A 17816-nucleotide genomic window follows, 5' to 3' on the forward strand; every position below is an offset into this window, starting at 1 on the left:
TTCCGTTAGTCTGAAAAAGGTTGTCTCAAAAAAAACATAATTTTTAAGCATATAATTAAAAAAGATATTTTATATTCGAAAACCAGGCACTGCACTTTCAACATATTCATTAAAACTTTTAAAATGTAAATAATGATTTTTGTTCCTGGATTTAAAAAAAAAACTTTTTTTCCATGGAATTTTTTTTTGGACTCTGACTAGTCGTGACTTGTTCTAATAAAACATCTTGGAAGGATCTGCTCACATTATACTATCTGACACTAGGAAATAGATAGATAGATAGATAGATAGATAGATAGATAGATAGATAGATAGATAGATAGATAGATAGACATAAAAAATTCTGTTAAGTGTGGCAAGTATAATAGTTTTATTTGGATTAGCTCTTAGATTACTCTAACAGGACGGAACGAGACAAAACGGAACTAGAACGGAACGATCTAGCTGAAGGCCCTTGTTCTAGAACGGAACGAAACTATTTCAAAAAAGTCGGAACGTCCCAGCCCTACAGACCACATCCAATGCGCGCATGACATGGATAGTTATACAACGTGAGTATAAATAAAACATATCATCAAATTGCATGACGTTGTAATTTTTAAGATGAAATTTTTAAACAACTTTTGTCTGTGGCGCCCAATAATTTCCGATTTACATCACAGACTAATTACTAATCTTAAAAAGTAACACAGTTACGCCTCATCTAGCTGTAGACATGGTACGCAGTATTAAATGCTATATCTACAGAGCGTCCCATATCATATCGGGTTATCCCCAAACTTTAAAGCCAAAATACGCACAAAATACTCGAAAAAACTAGTATTTTCTGCATGCAATTTTTTAAATTTAGTCTTATACAATTTTTTAGAATGATTTAATCTTTTTAAATCTTCTGATTTCTCCCGAAAGTCGCAGTTAAAAGCTATAAGCCTATATGATCTAATGTTATGTGGGTATGACAGATAGAGAGATACGTGGATACTTATTATGGCTAACAAAGATAAATAGATTATAGTGATACGTGATTTGAATATGAAAACAAGATTGAACGTACTAAGCTTTCGACAAAATAAGGGAAGAAAACAGCCAAAAGGATTATTTCAAGAAATTGGAACAAAAAAGAAATACAGAGAACAGAAATTGGAGAACAGAGAACAGAGAACAAAGAACAGAGAACAGAGAACAGAGAACAGAGAACAGAGAACAGAGAACAGAGAACAGAGAACAGAGAACAGAAAACAGAGAACAGAGAACAGAGAACAGAGAACAGAGAACAGGAAACAGAGAACAGAAATCAGAGAACAGAGACCGGAGAACAGAGAACAGAAAACAGAGACCGGAGAACAGAGAATAGAGAATAGAGAATAGAGAATAGAGAACAGAGAACACAGAACACAGAACAGAGAACAGCTAGCAAAGAACAGAGAACACAGAGGTACAATAATGATTATATCATAATTTGATCTCCAAACAATTAGGGTTTGACATGATGAGACTTTAGTTTTAAAGTTGCATTAAACGGGTTTCAGTGAGAGGGGGGTCGGTCGAAGAGGGGAGCTGGGTCGGGAGAAGAGGGGAGGTGGGTCGGGAGAAGAGGGGGGGGGGGTCGGGATAAGAGGGGAGGTGGGTCCGGAGGTTTTAAAAAGGCCAATGGTAGGAACTTAAGATTTTTTAATTTAATCTGAAATTATTTCACAAAGGTCCAAATAGATAAAAGGCGGAAAGTAGTTGAACTAGGAACAGATAGTTGAACAACTCTATTACATTGGAGCGATAACAAGAAAAGACGCTTCGCAAAAAAAATTTTTGAAGATACAGGAATGGGGGGGGGGCGATAGGTGGAGGTTAAAAAGTGTAATGGGAAGTGTGACTTTGAATTTAAGTTTGTTTAACATGAATGACTTGTTTAAAGAACAATGTTGATTTAGATAGTTAAATTGATAGAGGTACAATAAACAAGAATAAGAACAATCGAATTTTTTTGAAATAAAAAAATTAAGCCTATGTTACCCCAGGTGTACCCCTGAGCTCAAAAATGTAAGCCAATTTGGCACAGCCGTTTGGCAAGCTATAGCTAACATATAATTATATATATATGAGCGAAGAACTTCCTTATGTAGACTAAATAAGATGAAGAAGTGGGAGAAGGGAGAACTATTAACTAATTTAGTTGAAAAAAATTAGATATCTAAAAAAAGTTTATCCTAAAAGCTTAAAAGAGAAGTAAGTAATTAATTGAGTTGTTCAGAACTGTTAATCAGTAGCGAATTAAGTTAAGTGCGATTTAAGAATGAGTATACATTATAATTGTGTAAAGTACATACATATGTTGTATATATATGTATATCTATACACGGTTACCCACAAAGGATGAGACTTCAAAGATGATTGAAGGACTTTTCTTCAATATTTGCTTGCGTTAAAGTTTCCATGGATTTGTTAAAGGTAGGCGTAATTTCAAGTGAACTTTAGTGAAAAAATGGCGATGCTTAATCACAACCGTAAAGCTAAAAACTTCGTATGATTAAGCATAAATTGATATCAATACTTTTATTTGGAAAACTGATCTATTTTCAATTGTGGTTGCTCTTCAAAAGAGCGCATTTCTACTGCAGGAAGACAGATCGAAATTATCTAAATTAAATACTTTTAAACCTAGAAAAACTTCAATATCTTTTACATTATTGATCAAATAAATGTTTCAAAGAGACTGTTGTAATAATCTTTACACTTGAAATTACGCTTATAGTCCCTTTAACTTGTTCTTGTATGGTCAAATCATAAATAAAAGAAATAAAATTAAAGGCCTTCAGGACTAAATTCAATCATCAGATCGTTATTTTAAAGATTTTAATGTCGTCATTATTTGTCTTATCCTTTATGGGTGACCCTGTTTATACAAACAAACCGCTGAACAACACCATCAGTATAGGATAGGGTTAATGTACCCTATTTAAAACAGGAAAATGATATCGATCAAGTTTAAAAGGTCAAAACTCTCAAATATCTCAAGATAATGAGTTAGAATAAGGTGATGCCCTAAAATCATTCTTTACACTAAGAATGAAATACAAATTTAAAATGTAAAAACTTAAAAAAGATTTGTCTTTCAAAAATACAATAGTTGACTGATAGCGAGAAAAAGACTTGTTTCAATCATTAACTTCTCACCGGCCTCCCCTTCGTCTCTCAATCATCTCCCTCCCCTCCCCTCCCTCCCTTCCATCCACCCTCTCCCCCTCCCTTCCCTTTCCCCTCCCTCCCCCCTCCATCCACCCCCTCTCTTCTTTCCTTGACATTTAATTTTAACGTGTTTTAGTTTACGCTGCACTTATTTCTCAGCTAATAGGATTGAAAAGTAGAATTTGAAAAAGAAAAATTAATCATTTTCGAAGATTTAGATAAATAAATAAAAGTTTGAAAAGAAAAAGGATGACATGGAGTAAGGAGGACAGTAAAAAAACGAAGTAAAATAAAGAGAAGCAGAGTAATGGGACAGAGCGCGAAAAAGGAGATGAAAATTTAACCAAAAAATAATAGGCCCCATTTGGAAAAGAAACTGGTTAATTACAGTGTATCTCATAAAGTTGTAGAATGGGGAGATGACAGTTGGTGTTGTTCAGGAGGTCAGATTTTGATTTAAATACTCCAATAAACACACAGCTTTTGTGCAGTGTGCAGTTTGCACTTTGCACAGACATTTGTCACTTAACAAGCTGAATTTTAAACTATTTGATTTGAAATTTTGTCCTCTTATTTTTCAGTTTTTTGGACCCCACTACAAGTAATGAACAATTATATATTTGTTGTACATTTATGAACAAGAATACCCCCCCNCCCCCCCCTCAGCTATAACATCTAGTTTGAAAAGGAAGTCTGTAAAAGAACATAAAAGCTGCAGCACGATGAATCTATTAAGAGCCTGTGTTGAATTAATCTATGAATATTGAATAGAGTAAATACCATGTCATATGGTTCCGTGCCCTAGGGGCATTATCCGTGTATTTATATATATTCATCATAAAACTATCTTTTTAATTTTACTTAATTTAATATTTTTTAGAAATATCAACAAAAAATCTAAATTTTCCTCTTGCATTATCATTGATAATGTATTAGAAAAAACATATTTAGAACTACCGTTAATCTAAATAAAAAGTCATGTAATTTCTTGAGAAAAAAAATCACTTAATTTTACGCACTGCATCCCGTGTTGTCTTGACGCTGTAAGTTACGCTACTGTGGTATCTTTCAACTCTTGCGTTCAAGTCACTGGGGATAGCAGCTTACACACACCCGCACACACTGACAAACGGACAGTCGCACACTCTCACATATTCAAGCTTAGCTGCTCAAATGCTATCTACCCATTCACACCATACAACAGACCCTAGGGCGACAGTTAACGATATTCTTAGATTAGTTCATCAAGTTAGATTGGAGAATTACAGTTAGATGTTTTTCGAACTGATTACTCGCATCAAACTCAACAAGTTTTACGCTTATATCTTTGCAACCTGATTGTGTACATATCTAAAATTTCAGACATGAACTTTTATAATTTATAGTTTGTAAATTGTAATATCGATTTATCTACAGTGAGAGCCAGAAAACTCTTAAATAGAAAGACGACTTTTAGGCTCAAGTTAAAAGTAAGTAATAATTCCCTTTCAAGTCATTTCCAACCTATTAAAAACCAAATTTAATAGATTAACAAATTTTAGTATTTTTGGGGTAACAGAAAAATGACTTTCAACTCAAATCATGTTTCCTTAAGAATATATGTTTACATACATCCTATGAATAAAATCCATCCAATAAGGTTTATTTGAGTCTTGCATTCTAAAATATAAAAAAAGCATTACTCCCAAATAAATCTATATGTAATGGTTAAACACTGTTCAAAAGTGAAGAATGACATAAATCCTGGTAAAAATGAGAGGAAGAAAAAACCCTACATTACCATTTATTTAGATAACATTTTCAATAAATTTTCTAAAATCTAAAATCCATGAATTCAGCAGAAATCTCCACGGTTTTTCTAATTCCTAATCCTTGTCCTCTGCAAAATATAATCTAAAATCTTTTTATTCAATCTTTGAAAAGATTACTTGAGATTGGAACTTTTGTCTGAAACTGGAAACTCAAAAAAAAAGCTGACGAGTATTTTTGTATTTTTCCACCCTGAAGGATTTTGACACTATCGCCTAACTTTTTTTACATCTAAGAAATAGTAATTTAAAGTTTTTTGCAATTTTTTTTCTTCGAAATGACAGGGGAGGGTACCGGACGGTAAAAAGACCGATCCATTTTTTAAAAAAGCTAAAATAGTCCGACTTTTTGTTACATTTTGAAAAGCTCTCAAAGAATGAAAATAAAAACATCTTAAAATTTGTCAAAAACTAAAATTTATCTTTAACATTTTCCGACCTTTTTTTACATTTTTAAAAAATTGCCTAGCTATTAAAGTTAGTGTTCTAATTTGTTTTCAATGTGCTGGTTTTGAGAAATTAAACATCCATTGCCACCCTATACCTTTACTCTAAAGCCTTTTTCTTCATAAATTAACAAGATAAAAAGTTTAGACCTGTAGTAGAAAGTAAAGATGAGGGAAAAATAATAAGAATAACCGTTAGTCTGTTAGACTATTGAACTTGAGTTTCTATCTATCAGTGTCAGTCAAAAAAGGTTTAAAATTGTCATTTCCCCCCGTAATTAATTAACATTTTTATTGTATTCAAATTATTTTTGCTGGGAAAATAGAAATGTTTTTAATTGCTAATTTCTATCTAAACCTAAAATTTCATAAAAATTGGCCTCGTGGAAATATTTAATAGAAAATTCTGCAATTTAGTTTTAGTTTAACCGTTTGAGTTATTAATACTGTTTTATTTTTATGATCAACCGATCAACGAGGAATTCTTATAAATAAATTGTTCAAACCGATTTTGATTAAATTTTAGTATTAAAGGGACAGTAAAGGAAAAATGAAAGGGGGTATAGGCTGAAAACTAATCACTTTAGCTCTTGATCGCGACCCATGAAAGTCATATCTGATGTTCCTGTCTCGAGAAATTGATACAAAACTGTGTAAAATCTATACGAAAATTAATATATGTACAATTTTGTATAAAAGTAGTAGGCTTAAACAGATCATATTCAGCAAATAAGCAACCAATCTGAAAACGATGATATCCCAGAGAAAGCTAATTGTAATTTAGGTTTACTTTTATATTTGTTGTTTCTATTTTCAACAGATTTGATTCATAATATTATTTTTACGTCCGTATTACTTGACCAGAAATTCCACCAATGGCAGTGCAGTAAAGTGGTCACGTGATACAGGCGGAGACACGTGACCAGTATACTGCTCTGCCATTGGTGGTATTTCTGGTCACGTGATTTAAGTTTCAGATTTTCAAAATTTTACATATATGAATTTTCGTATAATTTTAACACAGTTTTATATCAGTTTCTCGAGACAGGAACATCAGATAAAACTTTCATGAGTCGCAATCAAGAGCTAAAGTGATTAGCTTTCAGCCTATACCCCCTTTCATTTTTCCTTTACTGTCCCTTTAATACTTTATTATCGCGGATTTCTTTGTGATGCAGTGTGAGTTTCAAAATACAAAACAGTATTTCAAAATATTGCAAAAAAACGTGCGTAAGAGGTTCATAAGTTTTTTAGAAATAGACGCCGCTAACCTGTAACCACACTTTCTTTTCACCCACTCTGTCTTTTCAAAAAATTTAAACATAAACAAATAGAGTTTTGCAATAAAGTATAATATATTTCCAGCCTCTTAAATATAACAGATATGTTTAGATACAAACATTGAATATGTTACGTACAGTGGTCTGCAAAAAACATGGAAAATATTTCGTCTTTCTGAGAAATATCGCTCAGGATTTTGTTGAACTGGCAACTGGCACAACTAATATATGTCAAATTTCAAGAGATAACGACATTAAACAATTTTATTTTTTAGTTACAAAAGAAAGAAAGAAGACGTCAATCATTTCATTAACTTTTATAAGATACCACTGTAATATTTCCAGCCTCTTTGGAAATGTGTTAATTGCTTACAAGATTAAAACCCAAGGAATAAAAAGTAAAGAAGTTACTTTGACTTACTGTTTTTGAACTGCTAAAAGCTTCCCTATTCTACTTTTCTTGGGTTTATAACCTTTAAGTTTGAAATAGTGAGATAGTAGTAGTACATTAAAAAAATGACATATAGGTTAAATTTGTCTTCTGATTTTCTTCAATTGGCATCTCCTTATATTCTATAGATACGTCTGAAATAAAATATTTTAAACAAAATGAAAACATTTGGCTAAAATTCAAACTCAAACTCCCCCCGCCCTCCTTGAGTAATTTCATTCAAAAATATAATAAAGTTTTTATAAAAATTGTTATTTATTTTTGTCAACTATGAATTTAAAAATAATAAGCCTTTCATTGAAAAGATCTCTTATTCGAGCAGGACAAAAAAGCGTATTTATTGCTTTAAGTTTACCCTAAAAATTTTAAATCGCATATATCTGAAATAGTCTTCGTACTCAGAATCCGATTGGGATGAAGAATAATCGTAAGGTCTGAAGACGTGTGCAAGCTCCTGCATCTGCTGTTTTAATTCCTGAAATAAAAAATTTTCAAATATTTTATCAGAACTTAAAATTTACAATGAGTATATTAATGCAGCACTGGCAAATTCTGAACGTACAGAAGCCATAGAAAAATAAAAAAAATGATATTAATTAACAAAGAACGGAAAACCGCTTATGTCCATAACAAATTCACTTATTTGGCAGCAATTAAGTTGGATCACAGCAATTTTTATCATTTATTTGGCAGCCATACGACTTTTGCTGCAAAATAAACGTTTTTTTAATTCGTAATTGTGTTGTATCTTTGGAGCAGATAAGACAAACAGAAAAAAAGAGCTATAATTCAGAACAAATATTGAGAACAGAGAACAGAGAACAAAGAACAAAGAACAGAGAACAGAGAACAGAGAACAGAGAACAGAGAACAGTGAACAGTGAACAGAGAACAGAGAACAGAGAACAGAGAACAGAGAACAGAGAACAGAGAACAGAGAACAGAAAACAAAGAATAGAGAACAGAGAACGGTAAACACAGAACAGAGAACAGAGAACAGAGAACAGAGAACAGAGAACAGAAAACAGAGAACAGAGAACAGAGAGCATATTTGAAGAAATCACCGAGTGATAAATAAATATACCGCAAAAAATAATTTCCTCAATACTTGTTTAAACCTAGAGACCGAGCCTAGCTGTCAACAGAATCCTAATAGAGAATGATGCAAAGTAATTCCATCAATTTAGCAGTATTTAACTTAAAGATTTAATACTTTGCAGTGCAATTTGATAAGGTGCGACCACTGCACTTTGCATGCTTCACGACATTAGGACCATCAGACAGTTAGAAAACAGAGATTAAAAAACTAGGACAGCAAATTCATGGTGTTTTTTGCTTTATATAAAATCTGATGCAAAATTCTAATAAATTTGACATTTTTTCATAGTAATTGTGAACTGTGTAGCGCAATAACCGTCTTGCCAATAAATTGTCCTATCCTTAATAATAACAGAAGACCGACGACGTTTTATGTTCTATCTGTATAGTCTATGACTAAAAATAAAGATTTTACCGCTCTTCTCTTCAATACTTCCAGTTCCTTGAGGAATGCTGGTAAATATATTCGTTTAGAAACATTCAGGTTACTCACATTCTATAAACAGAGGAATTTGTTAGATATACATAGAAAATACGTACATTTTTGTTATTACGAATTCAAATAATCCTTTTTTGCTCAGTGCTCATTATGTAATTTCCTTGATATTTCAAACATCTTTTAATCATATGTTGAACAATAGAATATCCTTTAATTGAAGGGACTGTCAGATTAATTTCAAGTGACCCTCCATGAAAGAGAGCAATGACGGATTTACAACGAAACCCTTTAAAACTTATGTCTGTTCACTAAGCTTATAGATCTAGATGTGTACATGTGTTTGAACGCTGCTGAAATTCCTGTAAAACCCGGTGCACGCTGCATAAACATTAAAAGGAATTGAGTCTTTGCCGCAAACTCGAATTTTTAAATCCCAATTTCTTTAAGACCAAATGTCGTAGACCGTAGATATTTCAAACTATGATTTAAGGTGGATCAAACAATGTAAGTTTGAAATATGAAAGGTTTGCATCATCTGGTTATTGAGATTTAGGTATTAGAAAATTGGGATTTGTGGCAAAAACTCAATTCCTTAGCGACTATTTTACGTCAAACGCGGTTCTCAAGAATTCGAAAGAAAATATTTGTTTTCTGCCACTTCGAAGTAGAAATTAGGTTGCAAACAAAGTGTTTAATAATTAAAAAATTAGGAAAAGTCCAACAACCTTGGTCAAGTAAAATGTTTAAAGAGTACTGTTGTGAATCGGACACGTCACTCTACCAATCAAAGGACACTTGAAATTACGCAAACAGTCCATTTGAACACACAAACGTACATCATTTTTGTATTATCAAAATAATTTAATTAATTAATCTATTATTATTATTATTTTTTTAATCATTTGGAGACAAATCTTTAAGTATCCATAACCCTTTCTTGCCTCAACATTTTTGAGCTTGATCGGTTCAGCCGTTTCTACGTTTATTGAATACAAACAGATAGACAAGTAAAGTACTTATTTAGAAGTTTTAGTAACCCTAATTTCAAATTTATGAGTCTTCCCCTTAGCAAAGAAAAAAACGATTAAAATTAACATTTTTTCTCGCCTTTGGTTTATTTTTCATACAGTTCATCAACTCCCGTATAACAGGATCCACCATCGCTGGTTCTTGGTCATCATTCTAGGTTTAAAGGGAGTGTTCGCGAAAATAAAATGGGGTTTAGACTTACATAGAAAAATATTCGATGGAGATACCCCTTTTTATTTTTCACGAACACTCCCTTTAATTATGAAAACTAAAACGGCAAATCCAGATATTCAAAACATGAAAATATTTACGTGAACTCCAAAACATGAAAATCCATAAGTCAAGAGATTTCATATGAAGTAATGAAGCGAGACGTTTCTCCTCCTGTTCTTATTTAAGAGTTTAACCTTTAAACTAATGAAATATTAGGATATTTCTTTTATTTTAATTGAAATATAGCATAGTCAAGATTCCTTGAAACCTGAATGATTTATAATGTATTGCACTAACTTTTACTTAACGAGATTTTGTAAAAATATTTTGTACGCTTTCTAAAAAATTTCAAGATATTTTGACATGAACAAAAAATTCAGAGGAGGGGGTGCCCCCTACCACAATTTCATTTTGTGAATGGAATTTTTTATTTTTCAATTACCTTACGTTGTAGACTCTTTACAAGTCTCCACAAAGCAGACACATGCATTCTTTTCTCCATAGAAATATCATCTTCCTTCATTGAAAATATTTAAGAATTGTCATTTTAACCATTTGCCAAAGTTTTAGCCCTGAACATTCATCTTTTTAATCTTTAGTGCCCTCTCCCTTGTGCGCCTCTGTAAAATATGTATGGAATATAAGTATAAACCAGCAAAACCGTAAGGCATTGCATACAGACTGCAATACATAATTGTTTATTTTTACGTTAACTTAAATTAAAAATATCTTCAGAAGGAGTCAATATTTCATGAATAAAATTACAAAAGCACCTTTATTTTTAAAACCGTAATGGAAACTTTTACTTTGATTTATTTTTTAAAGATTTTTCAGAGAAGGGTGCAGAACCTTTGGAAGGGAGATTCAACATTTTTTTAAGGATTAATTACCATGTTTGGAATAAAGTGGTAGTGAGGTCCATTAAATACCAAGGGCTCTAGACCTAAACAATTATAGAGGCCCTTGAAATGATAAGTCATAAAAAATTGAGTCTTCGCAACAAACTCAAATATTCTATCTAATCCCTAAATCTTTATTGTACACCTATGTGCACATTTTTGAGTCTTTTTACGCGAATAGATAGGCTGAAACCCCCTAATCCCTATTTTTAGGGCCACACTGGCCCTGCATATATAGAACATCAGTTTTATCAATAAAATTACGCATATGTCATATGACGTATTAGTCAAATGTCTCATTTGTCAAATGATCAATGCAGAATAATAACTTTTCTGGTGTAAAATATCACGTTTATGCTACAAAATATTAAGTTTACAATGAAAATACAATTTTCTATTGAAAAAATAACAAATTTGAAGTTTTTCTTTTGATTAAAAAATCGATGAAACATTTAAGTAAAGTTTTCATGAAGATGATGACGTTCTGAAGAGAAAATTCGGTTAATTTTTTTTGACAAATTAAAATTTTGACATTTGCTACATTTGACAGTTAAGACATTTGACAGATGAGAATTTTGACAGATGCGCCATTTGACAGTTACGACATTTTACAGATGCAACGTTTGACAAATGAAACATTTGACAGGTTCAAATTTTGACCGGTGCGACATTTGACATGCGTCATTTTACAAATGCGACATTTGACATGCGTCATTTTACAGATGTGACATTTGACAGACGCGACATTTGACATGCGTTACTTGACAGATACAACATTTGACAGGCGCAACATTTGACATGCGTCAGTTTACAGAAACAACATTTGACAGATGCGACATTTGACTTATTTTACATTTGAATTTAAATTTGAAATAAAAAATTTATTTGCATTCTATAAATTAAGAAAACCATATTTTTTTGCGAGAATTGATTTCGTATGTTTTAAATGTCTTGTCTGTTACTTTTTTCATCAGTGAAATGGTTGATTATTCTTATCAATAAAATTACACATATGTCATTTGTCGCATTTTTTTATACATGCAACATTTGACATATTCGATACTTGACAGATTCAACATTTTTTCAGATATATGACACATGAAAGATGCGACATTTGACAGATAACAAATTTGACATATTTTACATTCAAATTTTATTTTGAATAAAGAGTTCTCAGAAACCAATTCACCGTTAAATAGTTCTCAAAAGATGAAAATACGATTTTCTACAAATTTAATCACAAACAAGATGTTTTCCTTGTGAAAAAATAATTCTATCAAAAATTTTGAACAAAGTTTTCAAGAAGATGATTACGCTTTGAGGAAAAAATTCGATCAACAATTGTATGTCAATGTTTTCAATTAAAATCATTCTTAAAAATTATTCACCTTGCAAAAAAAACAGAAAAAAAATTTAATTTGCGTTCTGTAAATCATTAAGAAAATTATGGTTTATCACTCAGAGAGGGCAACGTAAACATTTTCAAATCAAAATTTCAATATTATTTTTAACTGAGCTTAACAAAAATCTGTTTAGTTTGCAACATTTCAAATTTGTCCTTACTTTTATTGTAATGACTAGAAAACTATATAACCTCCCAGCCAAATATTAGAAAACTTTATAACCTCCCACTCCCAGCCAAATATTAGAAAACTTTATAACCTCATAGCCAAATATTAGAAAACTTTATAACCTCCCTGCCAAATATTAGAAAACTTTATAACCTCCTAGCCAAATATTAGAAAACTGTATAACCTCCCAGCCAAATATTAGTAAACCTTATAACCTCCCAGCCAAATATTAGAAAACTTTATTTTTCTGATAATTTTGTGGTACCTGGATTCTGAACTAGGCTACGGTCTGCCCTGGATAAATTGATGATTATTCGAAGGAACTGTAACTGAGCGTAGTTCTAAGTAACCCTCCATGCAAAGATGGCCATACCCGATTAACAACGGTACCTTTGAAACCTTTGTAAATATGTGAAAGACTAAGCTGTCTCGTTTTTCTAGGGTTAAAAGTTGTTGATTCGGATAATTCCTGTATGTTTTCCTGCAGTAGACATGCTCAAGTCACTTTTTAAACATTGATAACTTATTTAAACTTCAGAATTCAAGCTTTTAAGGGTACCGTTTGATTCGAGCATTGTCATCTTTTTTATGGAGGAACACGTAAGCAATTATGCTTACTGTCCTTATAAATATTATTTTATTTTGGCTAAGTTATGTTTGAAAATGAAAAAAGGTTCAATCTAAATGGAAATGAATTATAATTTAAATTGTCTTACTCTGTCCAAGCACTAGCCGAGAACCCAGCAATGAATCCTACCCAAATGACTAAAAATATTTTTTTTTAATCTATTTAAACAAAACGATGTTTAACAAAACAAAAATTTTTTAACTGAAAGGGAGTGTTCGCGAAAAATGAAAGGGGGTATAGGCTTAATGCGATAAAAAGCGCTTTTGATCGCTACTAATCTTACTTCTATCTGTTGCGTCTATAAGGAGAAAATTGTTAAAAACGACTCACACTCAAAGAACGTAGTGTTCATACAAATTCAGAAAGATGCAACATTTAACTCGGATCGTAAAAAAATCTATTTAATTCCCAACAAATCATTCAGATATCACAAACAATAGTCATCGACATTTATCGACGCATTCTTAAATAGTTGATATTTCATAATATTTTATATTTTTCATGATCTGAGAGTTACATTTTTCCTATTTCGAGGATTTTTGACAATGAAGACGACATTTTCATATTTTCCAGGAATGTTCGAAAATCCAGCGCCAGCGAAAATTAATTTAAAAAATAAAATAAAAAATATTATGAAATATTATTTATATATGAATGCGTCGAAAAATAACCAATGACTGTTGTTTGCATAGATAATAGAATATATAGAGAGGAATTAACTAGCAAAAAGTGTAAAACGGCCATTTTGTTGTACTGTTTCCATACTGCAGGTGTACTTCACATATTTATGCTATATAACCTGTTGGGCCCTGGAATATCATTTTATAGAAAATCTAAAATTATTGTTAAAAGAAAACCAAATTATGAAATAGGCTGGTTTCATAATTGACCAATGATCATTTCACATAGACTCTATGCCTTCCACTTTACAAACGATGATTTGCCGTTAAAACTATAAATCAAATGATGTTTTTATTCACCTAATTCATTATAAAGTTTATTTAACAGTTTAAAAAATTTAAAATTAAAATGGGTAGTCTAGGGAACATACTGTATTAATGTACTCTACTTCATATAATTTGTGAACATTTACATGATTTGTACACTTTGAACTCCCTTTCAGGCTGAAAGGGACTGAAAAAATTCATACCGAGAGATTCTTTTAATTCCTCTCTATATATTCTATTCTCTATGATTGTTTGTAATGTCTGAATGATTTGTTTGGAATTAAATTGATTTGTTTGCGATCCGAGTGGAATATTGCATCTTTCCGAATTTGTATGGGCGCTGCGTTTTTAACAATTTTTCCTTAACAGATAGAAGTAAGATTAGTAGCGATCAAAAACGCCTTTTTATCGCATTAAGCCTATACCCCCTTTCATTTTTCGCGAACACTCCTTTTAAAGGCAAAGTCAAGAGTTAGTTTTTTTAGAAACAAAATTTATTTCAAACTTATCTTAATTTTCGAAGGTATGATGTCGTTAACTGAGAATCTACGTTTGTTAAGTTTTCGATATCAATCGTTCTTAGGTGACACCATAGATAAATAACAATACAGATAGAAAACTAGATTATCTTTCTCTATCTTGTAATTCAACGCGGCATGAGCGTAATTCCTTTTGGCTTTTGCATCAGGGTTATTGTGAACGAAAACCCCCCAAAATCTTGAAAGGACGACAGGTAGTGTTCTATCTGTAATGTTATTAATCTATGACTGACACAGTGTAAACCTAAGGTCGGCACTCCTATAATATCAATCCCGTCCGAAAGCAACGGATACAGTTACTTCCTGCTAGATATCCAAAAGGTTTGACCATAGATAAATAAATAAATATAGATAGCTTATGTACGCAAAATCACCAAGAATTGTACAGTCCACGAACTCATACTTCTAGGGGTCAAAGTGAACTTTAATGATAAGTGGGGTGGTTTGGTGTTTTAATGGATTTCATAATAGAGTGTAAAATAACTCCGGTAATGGAACTATTTGAACAACAATATTTCACTGAGCAATATATCACATTGACGAGAACTGAAGAAGGACATGAGATGGACTAAACTAACATAAATTTCTCTCTACAGAACTCATGTACAGTGTACACCATCAAGTACTCAATGACATAAGCACACCCAATGTTCACAACCGACCTAGTTAATCTATAAAATAGGAATATCTTTAAACATCTCTGTAATTTACATCTTTCAAGATGAAAAATGTCGTCTTATGCGCAATCTATTTTTATCTATGGGTTTGACCTAGGAAGATCGAGAAATCGTCATTTGATTGCTTTAAATCAAAAGACTGCTGTGGATATCAATTCCAGTCGTTTGAGATCAGCGATATTTAAAACTAAGTTTTGAACTCTGTTCTTTACCTGGACCAACCTTCCAGCACAACATCGTTCAGGGAATTGAATGATTACAACCATCGAAAAATATTTATATAGTAATGAATATTTTTAATCCTCATTCATTTTTGAGATAAAAAACTTTATGCAATGATAATTAATGGCGGACAGAAAAAATGTTTGTTTTTAATGTAACTTGTGATTACCCCTTTACTTTTGAATTGTGTGCAGAATGAACTTAATATTATTCCATATAAAGAGCTTTTCAGATAAGTTGAAGATGGAAGGAATTAGAGTTAATTATTTCTCATTATTAGACATGCTATTATAAGAAGATGACGAAATAAAAAAGAACATCATTAATAAACTATCTTCATAAAGGCACTATTCTGACTTCGTTTTTAGAGAGAATTCTCTCTGATATCTTTGCATCAGGCCTGAATTGAGATCTTGTTTTTCAATCAAAAACCTAAATGAGGGAAAATAAATTTTTCTCCCTCATTTTTGCGCATTTTTTCATCACTTTTTCTTATATAATATCATACTGCAGTGCTTATTTTTCTCAACGCATATTCTGTTGCAAATAAATCTTATTTTTGACTTTAAATGTTAAACATATTCTTTATATATGTTCTTATAATTATTTTCCTCACTCATTTTGGTTTTTGATTCAAAAACGATATTTCAAACCAGGCCTGCATCCAACAAATCAGAGAGAAATCTCTAAAAATTCAGAAAGCCCCCCTTTGTGCGTAAATGTGAGCATTTCCTTTTTAACCGAATAATTATGTTTGACTCAGGCCTGCTCGTATTTCAGCAATCTCTCATTGGCCGATGTTTGTGTGGCTTTTGGTTTTAACTTTTTTTTGTAGGTTATTTTATAATTTGTTGAATTTACTTGGACTGTTAAACTAAAGTTACGAATTTTGGTAGTATGATGAGCATATTTTTTTTTCGTGAAATTCTTGTAACACCTAACTACAGTTGATTTACTTTATAGTTGTTTAAAAGGGAGTGACCGTCAATGTATGGTAGTTCAACTGAGAATGTAATACAGTAGAGTATTTTTTAGGATTCATTAAAACCCTATCAGACGTTTTTATGGTGCATATTTGTCAAGCAAGAGTGCAAATTCAATCTTTAAAATCCTCATAGATTGTCCATTTTGAAGGGATGATTTTGAGAATTGGTCTGTAAAAGGAATATATTATGTCCTGCAATTTTTATTGAAAAGACGACATTTGAAGAATACAGAGAAATCTGCGAACAAATTTGTAAAGAAAAAGAAAATCAACATAACGATGAAAAGAAAATTATGTCTTTGGCCCTACTTTGCACACTTTATTGTGTTCCATCGTTTGATAAAGCAAATTGATTTGGATGCATTGAACTTTAAACCTTTTTTGTTCTTCTCAACAGCTGTTTCAAAGTGGAATTTGATAAAAAATATAACGATTTTTATTTTTCGTGAAATTTTCGGGACACCTCATCTACATTTGATTTACTTCATCATTGTTTTTATACCTCTCGAACCATCGTAAAATTTAGAGTTCAAAGACCAGCATCTCTGAATTGTGATATGTATGCAAAAAAGAAGAATGAAGAATGAAAAATGTCACCTAGTCAATTTGTTGATTTACTCTTAATAATTTTCATTTTTTTTATTCACTCAGCCATTGAGTTTCAAACTGTTAGGAGTTCTGGAAACTAATTTAATGAATTGGATAGAGGTCGCTGAACTACCTACCGCTGGTTCAAATTCTGAATCATAGATTCAAGATTAATATTCATCAGGATTTGAATCGGCGATTCATGATTTGAACCGGCTGTTGTCAGATAGGAATTTATCAATTTCCGTCTTTGGTTTACAAGATGATATAAATGGCTTCCGGACGTAAAAAATGTACGTATGTAATAAATAGTTTTTAATAAATTAGAGAATTATGTGTTTTGAGCTTTTTTGCTTGGCCAACGTATCTTTTGAAAAAAAATTGGGGTTTGTAAATTTCACCAGCTTCGATAGGCAAAAAAGGGATAGAAATGTGCAACAAAAGTATTCAGTATTCTTGGCCGCAGTTATATTTTTAGACGATGAAATGAGAAATTTGACTGCCTAACTCCTAAAATATACTTATTATAATCATTATGAATTTTAGTTAATTTCTGGCGTTAATTTAATTAAATTCTAGGTACGTCTTTACTCTTTTCTCAAATTAAAATCAAGAAAAACAAAAATTAATTATTATCCTACAAAAATGAAAAGAAACTTTACAAATCCGGTTCAAACCAACTACAAAACTCTAGCAAACCGTAATTGAACTTGTTTCTGCAAACCTATACAAAACTGACCCCAGACCCTCTCTCAACAACAATATTTGATTCCTTTTTACTTCTTTTCTTCACTTCAAAATAGAAAATTGCTG

General features: G+C 31.6%; 1 protein-coding gene across 1 annotated transcript; it reads right to left on the reverse strand.

The window, feature by feature from the left end:
* Positions 1–6779: 6779 nt before the first annotated feature.
* Positions 6780–15444, reverse strand: LOC111695377 (uncharacterized). Its single transcript, XM_023464696.1, has 9 exons — positions 15421–15444; positions 13134–13182; positions 12683–12711; positions 10838–10890; positions 10390–10464; positions 9813–9887; positions 8682–8762; positions 7524–7643; positions 6780–7302 (listed from the first exon to the last, which is right to left on the reverse strand). Exons 4-9 carry the CDS (start codon positions 10838–10840, stop codon positions 7291–7293), a joined length of 366 nt encoding a protein of 121 aa, XP_023320464.1. The 5' UTR covers positions 10841–10890; positions 12683–12711; positions 13134–13182; positions 15421–15444; the 3' UTR covers positions 6780–7290.
* Positions 15445–17816: the final 2372 nt, after the last annotated feature.

This window comes from Eurytemora carolleeae, unplaced genomic scaffold, assembly GCF_000591075.1.
Source record: "Eurytemora carolleeae unplaced genomic scaffold, Eaff_2.0 scaffold219, whole genome shotgun sequence".
NCBI lineage: Eukaryota > Metazoa > Arthropoda > Copepoda > Calanoida > Temoridae > Eurytemora > Eurytemora carolleeae.